The sequence below is a fragment of the Epinephelus fuscoguttatus genome, linkage group LG5, assembly GCF_011397635.1.
Source record: "Epinephelus fuscoguttatus linkage group LG5, E.fuscoguttatus.final_Chr_v1".
In the NCBI taxonomy this organism is placed as follows: Eukaryota; Metazoa; Chordata; class Actinopteri; order Perciformes; family Serranidae; genus Epinephelus; species Epinephelus fuscoguttatus.
Genome location: NC_064756.1, coordinates 8,850,811 through 8,867,592, shown reverse-complemented (window position 1 = coordinate 8,867,592; position 16,782 = coordinate 8,850,811). Strand labels below are relative to the sequence as shown.

General features: G+C 42.3%; 2 protein-coding genes across 2 annotated transcripts; both read right to left on the bottom strand.

The window, feature by feature from the left end:
- Positions 1-8,085: 8,085 nt before the first annotated feature.
- Positions 8,086-12,609, bottom strand: LOC125888504 (uncharacterized). The gene is made up of 5 exons (XM_049575887.1): positions 12,528-12,609; positions 9,630-9,686; positions 9,240-9,329; positions 8,979-9,119; positions 8,086-8,857 (listed from the first exon to the last, which is right to left on the bottom strand). Exons 1-5 carry the CDS (start codon positions 12,607-12,609, stop codon positions 8,412-8,414), a joined length of 816 nt encoding a protein of 271 aa, XP_049431844.1. The 3' UTR covers positions 8,086-8,411.
- A 1,300-nt stretch (positions 12,610-13,909) lies between these two features.
- On the bottom strand, positions 13,910-15,603 carry LOC125888959 (complement C1q-like protein 4). The gene is made up of 4 exons (XM_049576614.1): positions 15,472-15,603; positions 15,253-15,366; positions 14,623-14,763; positions 13,910-14,520 (listed from the first exon to the last, which is right to left on the bottom strand). The coding sequence occupies exons 1-4, from the start codon at positions 15,476-15,478 to the stop codon at positions 14,087-14,089; spliced, it is 696 nt and encodes a 231-aa protein (XP_049432571.1). The 5' UTR covers positions 15,479-15,603; the 3' UTR covers positions 13,910-14,086.
- Between the last annotated feature and the right edge of the window lie 1,179 nt (positions 15,604-16,782).

The window sequence follows — 16,782 nt, the reverse complement described above, 5'->3', positions numbered from 1 at the left end:
ATGTTATTAGCGCAAGCCTATGGCATTTTACACTGTATAAATTAATCTAGCAGCTAGCTGACTTTTCCTCTACTCACATGAAGCCAGGGACAACAGCAACATTTAACAAAGGTGATGTTACAATATTCTGCTCCATTACAACTCACAAGACTCACTGTCTTGTGCTAAATGCGCTTTCCAAACAAATATGACATGCTAACGTTATTAGCAAAAGTCTATGGCATTTTTCATTGTATAAATTAGCCTAGTGACTAGCAGAGATTTCCTCTACTCATATGAAGCCAGGATAAATCACACACAAGACATGAAAATGTTATTTTTTGGGCACTTAATTGTCTTCATATCTGTGAAGTTGAAGTAAAACTGAGGGAAATACATAAGTAGACATAGCATACAAAAATAGACAGGAGGTCTGCGTCGATGCATGTCAGGCTACGGCGTAGGCTCTACGTTGATTTGACACAGATGTATAAATCCCGCTTAATCTGTTCATTAAGAAGTGACAAATTAATCTCCCTATCAGCCATTTTCAAAATCATTTTTTACTCAGCACTTAAAGGACTTTGTATATTAGTCAGTATTTATATACAGAACATGTCTGAAAACCTCAAATTTGGGGATATGTGCAAAGTAGGGCTAAAAATTAGGGCAGCATTTTTGAAAAAGAACTACAGAAATCTCTTCAAATAGATACAGTACATGGTGTACACCTATAGGTAGATCAGTTTTAACACAAAAAAGCTTCCTGATATATGTAATGTAATGCAGTGAAGAAGAAACCCACTAGTGAGTCTCTGTAGGAGATTTGGAGTTTCTCATATGCTACTGTCTACATCTGCAGGTTGTTTTTAACCTAAAAATGCACAGTCATTTGTTGCCATCCTTGTCCTGTTAGTCCTATTAGATGACAGGGTGTTTTTCCTGTGTTGAAGATTACCTTCAAAGTTGTCTCGGCTCCAGGGACAGTGCATTGTCTGTGTTTTTATGATAGCCACCTGCGTGTGCGGAGTCCCAAGTCAACTGACCTGGTTCTTCACATGGTCTTATCTGCTAGATGGAGGCTAGGGTGGATCGGGTGTTTTGTGTCTGCCTTGCACACAACTCTTAAAAAACAGACCTCCAGTCCTTGAGATGATTCACGTAACAGCATGGGATAAAAGCGACGTGCGCTATGCCCTGACCTCAGATGTGATTTTAAACCACAGCTTTCAATTACTGCATAATGGTGAAAATAAAAGAGTGGCCATGTTTCAGAGATTGTTTGATATGGAGGTGATAATGTACCAGAACTAGTTTTCCTGTGATGAAGCAAGCAACAAAATACAGAAATGACCTCAATACCAGATAAGGAAATATTATTCTATATGTCATATGGTATAAAGCTTTTCCTATGTGGAACCGCCTCCAGTTTCAGTCTGGGAGGCAGACACTGTCTCACATTTAAGAATAGACTTAAGGCTTTACTCTGTGATAAAGCTTATAGTTAGGGCTGGCTCAGGCTTGCCTTGGACCAGCCCCTAGTTAGGCTGATATAGACCAGGGGACGAAAATAAAATACACTAAAATCAGATTTGTTGATACTGAGTCATCAAAGCACATGTGATACGTGCCTGCTGGTCACACAGGAAGTAACAAAAAATCTTTGGTGATTTTGGTACCCTCAGAAGATTAAACTGCATATTAAATACTTCTGGTTTTGACAAGTACTCATTTGTTATCAAAATTTAAGCAACTGGTGTTGTGCACATCCAACTGTCTCAGATGCAGGTGCGTTGAGTCTTTGAACAGAAACTCCAGCACACTGGTATAGCGCAGCTTCACAATTTATTTGTAACACTTATTCAGTCCTCCTGGACTGGAGTGTTCAACACTATTGTTTCAATGCCCTGGAACCTAAATGATGAGATATCACGTTTGAAGTCATTGAAACATACTGCTTGCTACTGGGTAATCTCTATCATTTCTCCTCTTGGAGCTCTTGTTCACTTATTCTCTGCTTCAGTGCAAGTGATGTGTTACCAACGAAGCATAACCCACAAGGACATTTGATCATACAAATTACATGCGTGGTGGAACATGTGATGGCATCGTTGATGAAATACTTTTTCCCAGTATGTAGATGAGTAAAATAGTTCCTTTTGACCATATTGTTTAATTGCGCACATCCCTTAGCATTTGTAACACCCATTTGGAAGAGGTTTTAGCAAAGACTGTTTTCTCTGATCTGAACACTCTCCCAAAGGATTAAATGATGGGATACCATGGCATGTCATGCTATAATGGATTTGGGGATCTCAAAAGACCAATTTATGATACAGTACATGACATAAGTACGGAAGTGTATTGCATTTAATTGACAAATAAAAAAAAATCTGTTTTATTAATTATTTTTTCTGTTTTTCGGAGTAATTTTTTTATTTTTCTGTTTTTCGTGGTAATTTTTTTATTTTTCTGTTTTTTGTGGTAATTTTTTTATTTTTCTGTTTTTTGTGGTAATTTTTTTATTTTTCCGTTTTTCGTGGTAATTTCTTTTCTGTTTTTTTTTTTTTAGGGTAATTTTTTCTGTTTTTCTGAGTATTTTTTTCTGAGTTAAGAGAGCAAGAGAACAACAGATGCTTTCATTCCTTTCTTGAGAGCTCGAGATAATGGAAGCAAACATGGCCCGCTTGTTTAGTTTAATCCAGTTTTACTTTGTTTTGGGTTTGAGACACTGGGAGATACTCTTGTCTTTAAGTCATATAGATGGTGTTATGGTGGTGTTTGTTGACTTTACGCAGGCACCTTAAGACTTTGCGACGACGTCCATTCAGATCTGCTGGACATTGCAGTGTTTCTCCAGAATCAGTTGGACACATAACCCAAAACAAAGTAAAACTGGATTAAACTAAACAAGTGGATCATGTTTGCTTCCATTATATCGAGCTCTCAAGAAAGGAATGAAAGCATCTGTTGTTCTATTGCTCTCTTAACTCAGAAAAAAATACTCCGAAAAAATTACCCTGAAAAACAACAAAAAAAAAAATACCATGAAAAACAGAAAAAAATACCATGAAAAACAGAAACAACGTGACATGCAGCAAAGGGCCATAGGCTAGATTCAAACCCGGGCCGCTGCAGCAACAGCATTGTACATGGCGTGCCTGCTCTACCACTAAGCCACCAATGCCCTGTGTTTGTGGGATATGAGAGGCCATTTACACGTTGCCGGCTATTTTCATAAACGGATATTTCACCGTCTCCGTTTTCAAAAAGATCTTCGTTTACACTTACCCATGTATATATACACAAGAGCATGCCAAACCTGTAGGTGGCAGTGTAACAAGAAGTTCAAACCTTCCATGTATCCATTGTCACCATAGCAACATAGGTCGCACTTTTGACACAGGCGCAAGTTCCGGCGCATTCTGTGACGCCAGCTGCCTATAACTCCGTTTATCTCCGTTTAAATCAGTTTACATGCAAACGCGCAACCGGAGTTTTCCAAAATCTCCACTCTGGCCGGAGTTTTTAGAAAGACTCGTTTTCAGAGGAGAAATCTCCGTTTGTATGTAAACGAAGGGCACAAACGAAGGAAGATGTCTCCGTTTATCAAAATCACCGTGTACGTGTAAACGGCCTCTGACATGTGATGCACAGGCTATTGTCAATTATTGAGGAACACACCCACAGCTAATTAATTCCCTCACACCTGTGCACACCTGTGGAATGGGTGGAGCAGCTTCTATTTAAGCTCAATGTTGGAAATAATGGTGTTGAACACCCGTGGCGAAGTTCCAGGAAAACCGAAACATTACTGTTATTAATAAATTGTGAAGCAAGAGCAGTGTGTGGGATTTTCTGTAACAAGACAAATGTTAAAATATTACTTACTTACTTACTATCCCAGCTGACACTGTCACCAGACTATCACAGGGCTGACACATAGAGACAGACAACCATTCACACTCACAGTCACACCTACGGACAATTTAGAGTCACCAGTTAACCTGCATGTCTTTGGACTGTGGGTGGAAGCTGGAGTACCCAGAGAAAATCCATGCTGACATGGGAAGAACATGCAAGACTCACACATAAGGGCTCCTCCTCCTCCTTCTTCATCACCCTCTGGCTGTGAGGTGACGGTGCGAACCACTGCATCACCATGCCGCCTGTCTGCTTATGTGTCTCAGTCAAAATCTCCTTTGCTGTCTACAGTGTTTATTTTATTGTGGTGAACATGTTATAAAAATGCCTTAAAGTAAACATCTAACTAAATATGATCATACATAACTCACTGTGTCATTTTGTATCTGTCCTTTATTGTGTGTTCACCTGGCTGGTGTTGTAGCTTTGATTTTAATTTGATCATGATGTTCTATAAGAATGGTTCACACACAGAATAACCAGAGCTGTGAATAAAGTGCTTTATTTAAATCTTATAAACTAAAATTCAAATGTCACATTTGTCAGTGTAGACATCACACATCTCTTGAGTTGGGAAAAAACTATAATGCCAACTGCTTTGTTTAAAATCCTGATTTATTTTCTTATCATTTCACAGGTGCCTGGGTGTTCAGTGAAATTCTCCAAAAATGTTACAAGACATCAGCAAGAAAAAGATAACACAGCAAAGATACTCATGCATTTATGTTAGCAAGCTTTGTAATTGACACAAGGTGAAATCAAATATGATGGATTTCAGAAATGGCTTCCATTAAAAAAAAACTGATTGAGAGAAAAGGCCATAAGACTCCACAGAGAGATTTCCTCTATGAACTCTAACCTTGTTAACAGGGCAAGAGTTGGTGGGGGAAACCACCCCCAAAACAAAACAAAACAAACAAACAAACAAACAAAAACCTTATTCAATAGGATAAAGCAGAAAGGCACTGAAAGTGTTATAGTGGCTGTTGTCATCACAGAGGAAACATCCAGGGGGAAGGCTGACAGTCACATTGTCCATAGCCCTCAGGTGGAGGGCCACGGCAATAGTGGTACTGTCCTCTTGGTCTTGCCTATTTCTATCTTCAGAGCCAACTTTGGGTATGTTGTTAACATGCACTTTGACGCAGGCGGCCAAATCGTTGCCACGAGCACCAGCATCACTGTAGATGGTGAGGACGAGGCTGTAGACACCAGAGCGTGGAACAGTGAAGATACCAGTATCCGTACTGTAAGCATCACCCATGTTGATGAAGACATGTTCGTAGATGATGTTTATGGCAGCTGTCTCAGGGCCATAACATTTAGTGTCACCATCGCTGAATAGAGCGACAGAAAAAGCAACGCGGCTGGCTGTGGGTGAAGGAGAAAACAGGTAAAAAAAATGTAGATCACTGCGGCCTCATTAACATTAAGAAAAGTCCAAAATAACTCGTGTTGTGTAACTCCTGGATGTGACGCTCACCTTCGATTGTGTTGAGGCTTTGCTGTGCTTGTGAGTATTCCTCCTCCAGCTCATCCAGGGCCGTGGTGAAGTAAGTCCTCAGCATGGTCATGTTTTGTAGCATAGCACAGCAGCACTGAGAGCCGTGGTCCGTGTCACAGGCTGAACACAAACACACATTCATACAACTGCAGATAGAGCTAAAAATAAAAAGACGCACAAATTATGAAGCCACAATTCCTCACCATTGCCTGTGTCGGGTACTGGCTCCGGGAATTTGTAGTCAAGTCCTTCCCAAGGAAATCTGGTAGACAACGCTGCATGCAGCAGACACAGCAGTACAACAGCTGGGGGGGAAGAGCAAATGTAGCACTAAACCAAGAATACTGTACAAGCTTTGCATCAGTGGCCTGTTGTGTTGTTATGTATCTGAACCAATACCTGTGTAAATGTCTCACCTCTCATGTTGATGCTAAATGACGACTGCTTCAGAGGGATGGAGGGTGTGATACACTGATCAGTGGAGAAAGTGGATATATATTTTTTCTCAGAGCCCCTCCCTTGTTACTTCTAACTTTTATTCCTCCTCTTCTGTCATCGCTCCTCCTTGTTTTGTTTTTTTTAATCATTCGCCCTGTTTGCCTTTATATCTGTTCAACTGGGGATGCTTTATCGTCACCAGGTGCTCTCACTTTCTAAAAATCACACACAAGCTGGCACACACCTTCCAGGTCTTTGTTCGCTTGGTCACAGGCCAGGTATCACCTGTCGTCTGGAGAGAGGTGGCAGAGTCATCAGCAGATGAGCACACAGGTTGAGGATGGTTAAAATCAGTGCTGTAGTCAAGGCCAGCGAAAGTGAGAGAGGTCATGACCAAGACCAGTCCCACTATCTGAAGGATCCACATTCTCATAAAAAGTTGTGGCTGTGATTTTGAAATAAAATTATATCCTTGCCTGAGGCCGATATTAGACAGAGTAGAAAGTAAGTTGCATCCGAGATGAGACTAAAACCGTCACGTATCGATCTTGACACCAGTATTGAGGTGGATCTCGAGTACTAGTTTGGATGATTTTTATATGCTGTGCTGATCATGCTGTGGCTCAATCCGAGGGGATCCTCTCTGAGGAATGTTTTTAAGAGCAAGCTCTATTTTGATGCTTTTCTTTATGCATTCTGGCATCTTATTTATACTCAAAAACTGTTTTTTTCAGATTAATTATGAACTGTAATTAAAAAATATTAGTAGTTGTTAGTAATAAGTATCTGGTATGAACACTTTACAACTGCTATCATTAAAATGTAGGGAACTTGAGGTGCTTGTAATTTAGTGTTTCCACATTATGCAACTTTATTCTACTCCACTGAATCTCAGAGGGAAACGTTGTACTTTTTACTCATACATTTATTTTAGTCAACATTTGTCTGCTTTCATTATTTTGAAAACCTGATAACACAAAATATAATCAACTAGTAATGGATGATGCATAATTATAGAATAAACTATCCAGCAGTATATAAAGCATTTAAGTTGCACCTTTATCAGCTGCAACATTTTTTATATTATTTTTTATTAATTAATGCAAGAATTAAATGATGCATTATTCAAGTTGGGGCTTTTTATAATAATAATAATAATAATAATAATTTTAGTAATAACAAGAGAGGAAGAAGATTTTTTAATCTATTTATTTAACCTTTATTCAATAAAAAATATATATACAGTCTATTGAGATCCAAGGCTAGAAAAATGACTGAATTTGTATGTATGCATTTATATCATATTATATTATATTATATTATTCATTCATTCATTCATCTTCTAACCGCTTCATCCTCTTGAGGGTCGCGGGGGGGCTGGAGCCTATCCCAGCTACATCGGGCGAGAGGCAGGGTACACCCTGGACAGGTCGCCAGACTATCGCAGGGCTGACACATAGAGACAAACAACCATTCACGCTCACATTCACACCTACGGACAATTTAGAGTCACCAATTAACCTGCATGTCTTTGGACTGTGGGAGGAAGCCGGAGTGCCCGGAGAGAACCCACGCTGACACGGGGAGAACATGCAAACTCCGCACAGAAGGGCTCCCACGCCCGGGATCGAACCGGCAACCCTCTTGCTGTGAGGCGAGAGTGCTAACCACCCCACCACCGTGCCGCCTATATATTATATTATATTATATTATATTATATTATATTATATTATATTATATTATATTATATAGATGTGTTATAGGTCACATCTCATTTCATCCTGAGTCACCTTCATTGCTTTCATCACAGATATGGTGTGTGCAGAAGAATGTACAGGATAAGACACCTTAAAAACAACCACACTATATTGAAGCTGGACTACAGTCTTTAAATAAAGATTTTAACAATATATATCTTACTGCAGCAGAACTTTATCTATTATGGCTCACATTTCATCTGTCTGGAACACATGACATTCTCAGTTTCTGTGATTGAAGGTGACCAAAGCTGTAACTTCAGGGCTTTGATCAAATTGTTTATAATTTGGGTGAGAATGATTCCAATCCTAAAATTATCCTAAAATGTCAAAGTTTTATTGATCTGTACATAGCGTCATTATTATTAATCCAAGTTTGCCATCAACATGTCTAATGTAGAAACCACTTTTGTATCCTTTGTTTCTTTAGTGGAGGTTGAAACAAAATGACTCAGAGTGCCAACTAGTTTAAATGTCTGGTTTATTTCACTGGTAGGTTTCAGGTACACTTTTTTTTAATATATATATTTATATTACAGTTAAGCCTACATCACATCATTTCAGTAGATTTAAAAATCAACAGCTGTTACAGTGCAAAAGACATCAGAGGCTGATTAATAACCTGGCTTCCCTCAGAAAGTAATATTCATAACTGACGGGAAGTGATCTCAGGAAAAATAGCGGAGCACAAAATAATGATGACGGTGTTGTGTCGGGATGAGTGATAGTACAAATCAGACAGAGATCAAGGGCTACAAGTCGTGTTCTTCTAACAGACTCAGAAACTGTCAGTATAAGACCCACAACAGCTACTTTTTGCCATATGAATCAGTAGCGTACAGCAGGAAGCCAGTGAAAGTGTTAAAGTGGTTTGTGTTATCACAGATGAAACATCTTGCCGTCAGGAGGACTGCCATCTGGTCTCCAGCCCTCAGCTCCAGAGTCACAACAGCAGTGAAACTGTCTTGCAAGTCATGGTTTTCTTGTTCGAAGAGTACAGCCACGTCCATGCCGTTGAGCTGCAGATAGGCGCAGGCGCCACTGATGCTACCAGCAGAACGAGGTGTGTAGATGGTGACGGAAATGCTGTAGACACCAGAGCTGCGAACGGTGAAGATACCAGTGTCCGTGCTGTAGACATTGTCCCAATTAATGAAGACGTGTTTGTAGATGATGATTTGTGTAGTGCTAAAGGGGCCGTAGCAGCTCATGTTTTTGTGATCGTTGAGGCCGACAGAGAAGACACTGCGGCTGGCTGTGGATGCAGAGAAATAGGAACAATCACAGTGATAAAAAGTGGATCATTTTTTGTTTTATTGAAATATTTTGATGATGTCTGTCACCCGGTCTGTGTGGCTTGACGATGTGTTGCTCACCTTTCACAGTGTCAAGGGCCATCTGTGATTTTCTCAGCCCCGCGCTCATTAATTTGTGGGTTAGGTTGAAGAACTTCACCATCCTGTGCATCTGCTTCTGCATCAGACAGCAGCCACATGATGTCTGATCCAAAAGGCAAACTGTGCACACACACACACACACACACACACACACACATATAGGTGCACACATTAATACATTAGGTGGCAGATGGATATGACTATGCAGAGGGGATAGACTTTTCCTTCTCAATCTCTTACCATCATGTTCTGGATAACTTGTCGTGGAATCAGGTGAGTTCCAGAAATACTGACCAGAGGCTGCATGCAGCAGACACAGCAGTACAATAGCTGTGTGAAAAGAGCAAAGGCAGATACCAATAAAACTCAGAAAAAGCATTGCATTAGTTGCCATTACTTTTCTCAGGCAACGAGCTGACTCGAAGCTACTGCTCTTTCTGTCCTTCCTTTCATTTCTTTTGAACAAGATTTGAGACTAATCCCTGATGAGTCACCTCCAGTCGGGACATTTCTAACCCACACTGCTTCCATTCTGTCTGACCATTCAGGAGTCCACCTTGCCTGTAATGCTTCAGCCGTCTCCCTCCTAAATATGATGTCACTGTAGTTGCAGCTTGTATCAAGTCTCACCTCTCATGTTGATGCTGGTAAATGATGATAGCTTCACAAGGATGGGCAGCGTGTAGACTGATCATGAGACAAAAGACATGGATATTTATTTTACTGAGAGCCCCTCCCTTGATTTCCGTCATTTTTATTCCTCCTCTTTTGGCATTGCTCCCCCGTTTTTATTGTCCACCCTATTTGTTTTTATAACCTTATAATTGGAGTTGTATTTCTTCATCGCTAGGGGCTCTCATTTTCCTAAATCACACACAAGCAGGTACCCTCCAGGGCTTTGTTACTGATGCCACCCAGGTATCATCTATCTAGTTCAGTTCGGTTTCCTCACCAGTTGCCAAGAATCATGGTGAGCTGCATAGCTGCAATTACTTTTAAAGACAGTGTACATGATTTTTTTAGCCTTTAATGGGGGTCTGCACCAACTGTCTGGTCCAACCACTCAGTGCATGGTTGATAACGAACATACTTGCTTCAGAGTGGAACGATAACTCTCTGTGGAGCAGCTACACACAAAACTACAGCACTGATGTTCTTTAGGTACTGCTGAGGACTGTTATAGAGGTACCACAGAGAGTCTTATCCAAAGAGAGGAAATCTGTGGTCACTAATGACTAATGCGCAAGAGATGAGACTCGAGGGAAAAGCCATCCATACACAGCTGGTCCTGCTGTAGGAATAACTGGCTCAAAATACCACTCTGTTTGGATGCCATCCATCCAATCCATCCGTTTTCATCTGCTTATCCAGGGCCGGGTTGCAGGAGCTGAGCAAAGCACTCCAGACGTCCCTCTCCCCAGCAATGCCCCCGTCTGCCCCAGGGCCTCCCACCAGTGGGACGTGCCCAGAACACCTCCAATGGGAGGCGCCCAGGAGGCATCCTGATCAGATGCCCAAACCACCTCAACGGACCACTTTCAACGCAAAAGAGCAGCGGCTCTACTCCGAGCTCCCTCCACATGTCCGAGCTCTTTATCCTATCTCCTAGGCTAAGCCCAGCCACCCCACAGAGGAAACTCCTTTCAGCTGCTTGTATCCCAGCCTCATTCTCATTGACCATAGTTCATGAGCTCCGTTTGGATGCCACAAGTACTCATTTATGTGCTCATATAATCAGTCAAGACAATGGCCCTCATTTATGAAATGAACTCATGACAGAAAACTGGGCATACATGATCATTTCAATGCAAAGCTTGGCATTTATCAATGTGGATGTGAGTGGAGGCTATGATCAAATCTCACGCTCGTGTTCTCAAGTTTGAGGCTGCGAGGAGAGTTGGAGAGTTGTTATTAGACCATATTCTGACTGGCATCTAAGTATTTAATCACTCATCATTCACTAGCAAGGACCACGCCACAACAGTATGTCGTCTAAATGTTAAATTGTATTTCTGGAGGTGTTAGTTGTTGAGGACTGGTGAATGGACACAAGCAGGTGAAGGTGAAAGAGGGATGTCTTCTGTTAGGTTGATCTAGGAGGATGTACTGGAGATTGGGCAGAGGGAGACTCAGTGTGGGGTTCTGTCTCAGGCGTTTTTCCACCCAGATGGTCAACCTCCAGTTGACAGGAGAAGGGAAGAGAGGATGAAGGAATGTTGGTAGGTATGAGGCCGGGAGGATGATGGATGAGGGGAAGAGAAAGGGAGGGTGGGTCGAGGAATCTGAGAGGTGTAGGTAGGCTTGGCAGGTAATTCGAGGTGTGGTTGAGGCGTGGCCCTGCTCCTGAACCTAAGTTAACAAATTTACTTCAATAAAAAGAAATAAATAAACCCTGCAACTGTGTAAATATTCAAATACTTGTAGCCGGTGGGTTATTACATTTCTACCAGTGTCAGACACAGGTGGTGTGTCTGGCTGCCACCTGTTATACCCAAAATGGAAGCAGACCTGATTTGCCATGTGCTCCTCCGTCTGGGTCTGTTATATAAATATTATATTACATGTTGGCTATAGGTCAATACATATCATAGATGTAAATTTAATATTCCAGCCTCAGCTGGAGTTTGATTGTCCACTGCAATGCTGTTGACGGCAGCAGTGATTTGCTTCTATACTGTGCTTTTCCTACACTTTTCAGGCTGCCAAATATAACCATTTGGTTAAATTGGACCCAGGCCATCCGTGTATCCATTTCTAGCGTCTTCTTGGCCGTATTATGTCCCTCCATGTCGTAAACTTGAGTGTCATGGCCCTGGCCGTGTTTTTTATTGTCCTCTGTTTCCCCTCCCCCTGTCTGTCTCTCTCTGTGTCTGTGCTGTGAGTGTGGCAAAACCCTCACTCTCCTGGGTTCCTGATTCCATTCATTCAACTCACCTGCTTCCTGCTGCTCACCTGAGAACCATCCAGTAATTAACCCTGCAGTATATGACACCGGCTCTCCTCTCCAGTTGTCACCAGATCGTTGAGTCTAAGAGGCCATTTACACGCGGCCGGCTATTTTCATAAACGGACATTTCACCGTCTCCATTTTCAAAAAGATCTTCGTTTACACTTACCCGTGTATATATACACAAGAGCATGCCAAACCTGTAGGTGGCAGTGTAACGAGAGACTCAAGCCTTCCATGTATCCATTGTCACCATAGCAACATAGGTTGCACTTTTGACACAGGCGCAAGTTCTGGCGCATACTGTGACGTGGGCTGCCTATAACTCCGTTTATCTCCGTTTATCTCAGTTTACATGCAAACGTGCAACTGGAGTTTTCCAAAATCTCCACTCTGGCCGGAGTTTTTAGAAAGACTCGTTTTCAGAGGAGAAATCTCCGTTTGCGTGTAAATGAAGGGCACAAACGAAGGAAGATGTCTCCGTTTATCAAAATCACCGCGTACATGTAAACGGCCTCTAACACTGTGGTACAGTCACACTTCAGGCTGTTACTGAATTGTGAATTCAACTTTACTTTTACCTGCCCGCCTGCCCGTCTGTTTGTTCTTCTGCCACGCTCCCAGCCAGCCGAACCCCTCCAACCTAGTTTGCTTCCCCGTCATAAACCATTCCCCTCAGCCTCCATCCCCTGGATTTTCCCCCACTGCCACATTCATTATCCTGGCAATAAAACACTTTACCACTTTCCTCCTGAAGTCTGTGTTCTGCATTTGGCTTCACCTTGTTGATTGTAACACCTTAGCGGTGAGGCCTTTAAAACCAGAATACATTGGAGTAGGATATGTAAATAACAGCTGTTTTCAGCTGCCACATTCATCATCACCCGATCAATCTTACACTGTGTTTGATGAGATAACATTTCATGAATCACACATGAACCCTATCACTGGATGATTTCTGCAGTCGGATCTGTTCTGGTTTGTACGTTAGATTGATAAATGAGGGTCTAAGAATCCACAGCTAAACTGCACATAATCATGAGGTGCTTTGAGGTAAATGCTAATGTTAGCATGTTAGGAAGCTACCATTTGCTAATTCACACTAAACACAAAATACAGCTGAGACTGATGGGACTGTCAGTGAGAGGAATGTCACTAGTTTTGCAGGTATTTGTTCATAAATCAAAAGTATTTGACAAATGGTCAAATGGTTTGATGACCTGTCCAGGGTGTACCCTGCCTCCTGCCCAGTGTCAGCTGGGAGAGGCTCCAGACCCCCTCCATAAGCCCTAACAGGATAAGCAGTTTAGGAAAATAAATGAATGAATGAATGAATGACAGAGAAAAGAATTGAAGTAGAAGTATTCATTTAATCTAGGAAATGTAATGCAGCAAAAGTAAAAGTTGACAGAAATATAAAAAATCAAGTAAAGTAGTAAAGTATTATTACTTCATTATATTACACCACTGGCTGGAGGCTACATTAGAGGCTGCTAGCATTACACCCACAAATCCCTGAATGAACTGTTGTGGTTGCGATGCATTGTGGGTAATGTAGGAGCCAGGTTTTGACAAGAAATCTGATTGTGTGGGATGAAAAAAAACGATATATTGTCCACTGTACGTGGACACAATGTCATAGCAGTGCAATGCCATTGTGTGCCACTGTAGAGATTTAAACAAAATACCTCATACACTATTATTTTGTTCAAAATCCTGATTTATTTATGTTTGATTTTACAGGTATATCACATATTTCCATCAATATATATCACATAAAATCAGTAAGTGACAGATTTGCAGTTACAAGAACAGACAAACTCAGATTATATGACACTAATCAGTTGTGAGTAAGTTCAGAACATGGACAATTGTGACATAGATATGCAACATTTTTAAATCTTATTTCAAACATTAGAAATAAACTTAAACCTTGCTTGTGTCAAACGATAACATTGGGGTGTGATGACAGTGGAAGATGATGAAATAAAACCAGCAATTTGAGAGCATTGTTGGGTGAGAAAGACCAAAGAGATAAAGAGCTACAAAACACAGCTGCTGCTACGGGAATATTTCATGTATCAGACTCAAACAATGCCAGAGTTGGTACAAATCCCAGAGCAGCTACAACTTCCCTAGCTTAGTCAGTAGCATACAGCAGGAAACCAGTGAAAGTGTTATAGTGGCTGCTGTCATCGCAGAGGAAACATCCAATGGGCAGGTTGACAGCCACCTGGTCCCCAGCCGTCAGGTGGAGGGCCACAACAACTGTAGCACTGTCCTCTTGATCTTGCATATTTTTTTCTCTGGGTCCTGCCACCACCTGGCCGTTAACCAGCAGACCGGCGCAGGCGGCCAGAGTGTTACCAGGAGAACCAGCGTCACTGTAGATGGTGAGGGCAAGGCTGTAGACACCAGAGCGTGGAACAGTGAAGATACCGGTGTCCGGACTGTAGCCATCACCCAGGTTGATGAAAATATGTTTGTAGGTGATGAGCGTGTCGTCGCGGAAGGGGCCAAAGCAGTTCAGTTTGTCTTCATTGGTTAGGGAGACGGAGAAGGCACTGCGACTGGCTGGAGATGGAGAAGAGGGAAACATGTTACACCCACTGATTGTGTTGCATGATAGAGTGTGGAGAGCTGTTCGGGTTTGTGTGTCTCATGCTCTTGTCTCACCTCTGACATTGTTGAGGATGCTCTTTGTCTTCATCAGCTCCTTCTCCAGCTCAGTGAGGCTCATGTTAAAGAACGTCTTCATCCTGTGAACCTGCTGCTGCATCAGACAGCATCCACACGATGCCTGGTCTGTAACACATGCTGAACACACACAGAAACACAGTAGGTTGCAGATGAGAATATGCAGGGGCGTAGCACCAAAGCCTGGGCCCTGTGCATTATCAGTCTCTGTGGGCCCCCTTGCCCTTCATCTCTTGATCCATGTCTCTCAAGCACCTTTTGATTTTTACAAAGTCAAAGTTTGCTTCTGTGTCCTTTCCTTTTTTTTTTAAACACACACACGTCTTTAGGCTTTAGCTGAGTATAAAGACGAATCCTAGTGCTTGGCGGACGAAACCACATTGCACCTTCAGGGGCCTCAAAGAGTTTTGCCTATTCTTTTACACAGTCTTTCAGCTGATTTATTCAGCCAATTTTTATTCAGTTACGTCACTAATTACTTTGAAAACAAAACCAAACATTTCACCCCAAGCTTTTCGAAGGCCAATGGGTAATCAGTCCCTCTTTTACCCCCAGTAGGTACTCTGATTATGTTCCATTTCATCATATATTTTCCTAAAAGTCTCTCACCGTTGTCCGCGTTTGGATCGACACTTGCACTATCTGTATTTGTACCAGATGTTTTCCAGGAATATTCAGTGGCCCGGACGAAGGCTGCTTCCAACAGGCACAGCAATACAATAGCTGCGGAGAAGAGCAAAAGCTATGTAGCACTAATCCCAAAGAAGAATCACAAAACCTGAGAATGGAAAACTTTATATCATATATCCTTGTTATATCTCGTCTCACCTCGCATGGTGACGCTGGCAGCTGATGATGGCCTCAGAAGGAGAGAAGGTGTGACAGACTGATGCAGGTTTAAGCGTCATACCTATATATACTATATGTTTCCCACCAGCTTCATTCTATAGCTCCTCCCAGTTTACCCTATAGTCCACCCTTTTTGCCTTCATGTCTGTATACGTATACACCTGTATACCTTAAATCACTTCTGTTTGAGTAGGGGCTTCACACACAAACATGCGCGCGCACACACACACACACACACATACACACACACACACACACAGCCTCCAGGGCTTTGTGTTGTAGATGTAGGTCAGGTATCATCTGTCCTCTGCGGCAAGATGTCCACAGGGTTCAATGTTCCCATCAGCAAACAAAGGCAGTGTCTTTCCTCTGTGTTTGGGATGCCACTTGTATATTGCGGATCAAAGACAGAGTGACTTGTCAGTTTGCAACACTGAAAATCATGGGTGGATTATGAGACGATGGGTCCCTGGGCACGGATATGCAAAAGGCCCCACCACCTCTCTACATAAGAGCAAGACACACAAGCCCTTTTTAAATAGGAATTGTGCAAATTTGCAGGAAAGCCCAATCAGTCTTTTTTCAGCATTGGCAGTATAAAAACAAAATCGGGGAGTGCAGCAAAATGCCGCCTACCTACTTTTGTTTATACAGATTTTTCGGGGCAATGGGGGGCGTGAGCAAGCAACAAAATGTGTTGCTCAGCGTGTGACGTAAACAGTGATGTGGGAGGGAAGCCGCGGCTGGTCAGTCCTTCGGCGATTCTCTTGTAAGTCGGCCCGTCCTTCACCGTCCCGGTTAATGGCCTCTTAGTTTGCGAGGGCAAGGAGGGCGCGCAATTCCTTGTCTCCCCAGTTGCTCATCTTTATAGTGTCTGTCAGGTTTACGTTTCCCTCTTGCTACTCGCTGCTCGCTAATTCCTGCTATCAGCTGTTTCCTGTTTATCCACAGTGGCTCGCACGTGTGGCATCATCACCAGCCCCTCCCGTGGCGGAAGGCCGCCTCGTTTTTTTTAAACAGAAAAAGGTTCCACCAATATGACTACCCTACAAGGTGGAAAACTGGGCACCTTGGATCAACTCGCCAATCCGGCCCTGTGTGCCTTAACGCTCGCAGTTTGCCGGCAAAATGGCCCAACATTCGCTGAAAATCTGGCAGTGTAAAAGGGGCTACTGACTCTGTAGTCTTGTGTACCTTTTTTAGTTTTGTCTTTATTGGTTGTTTTGTGTCTTTGCAGTTCCTTCACATCCCTTTTTGGTCAAGGTCAGGGGGGGCCCTGACACTTTGGGC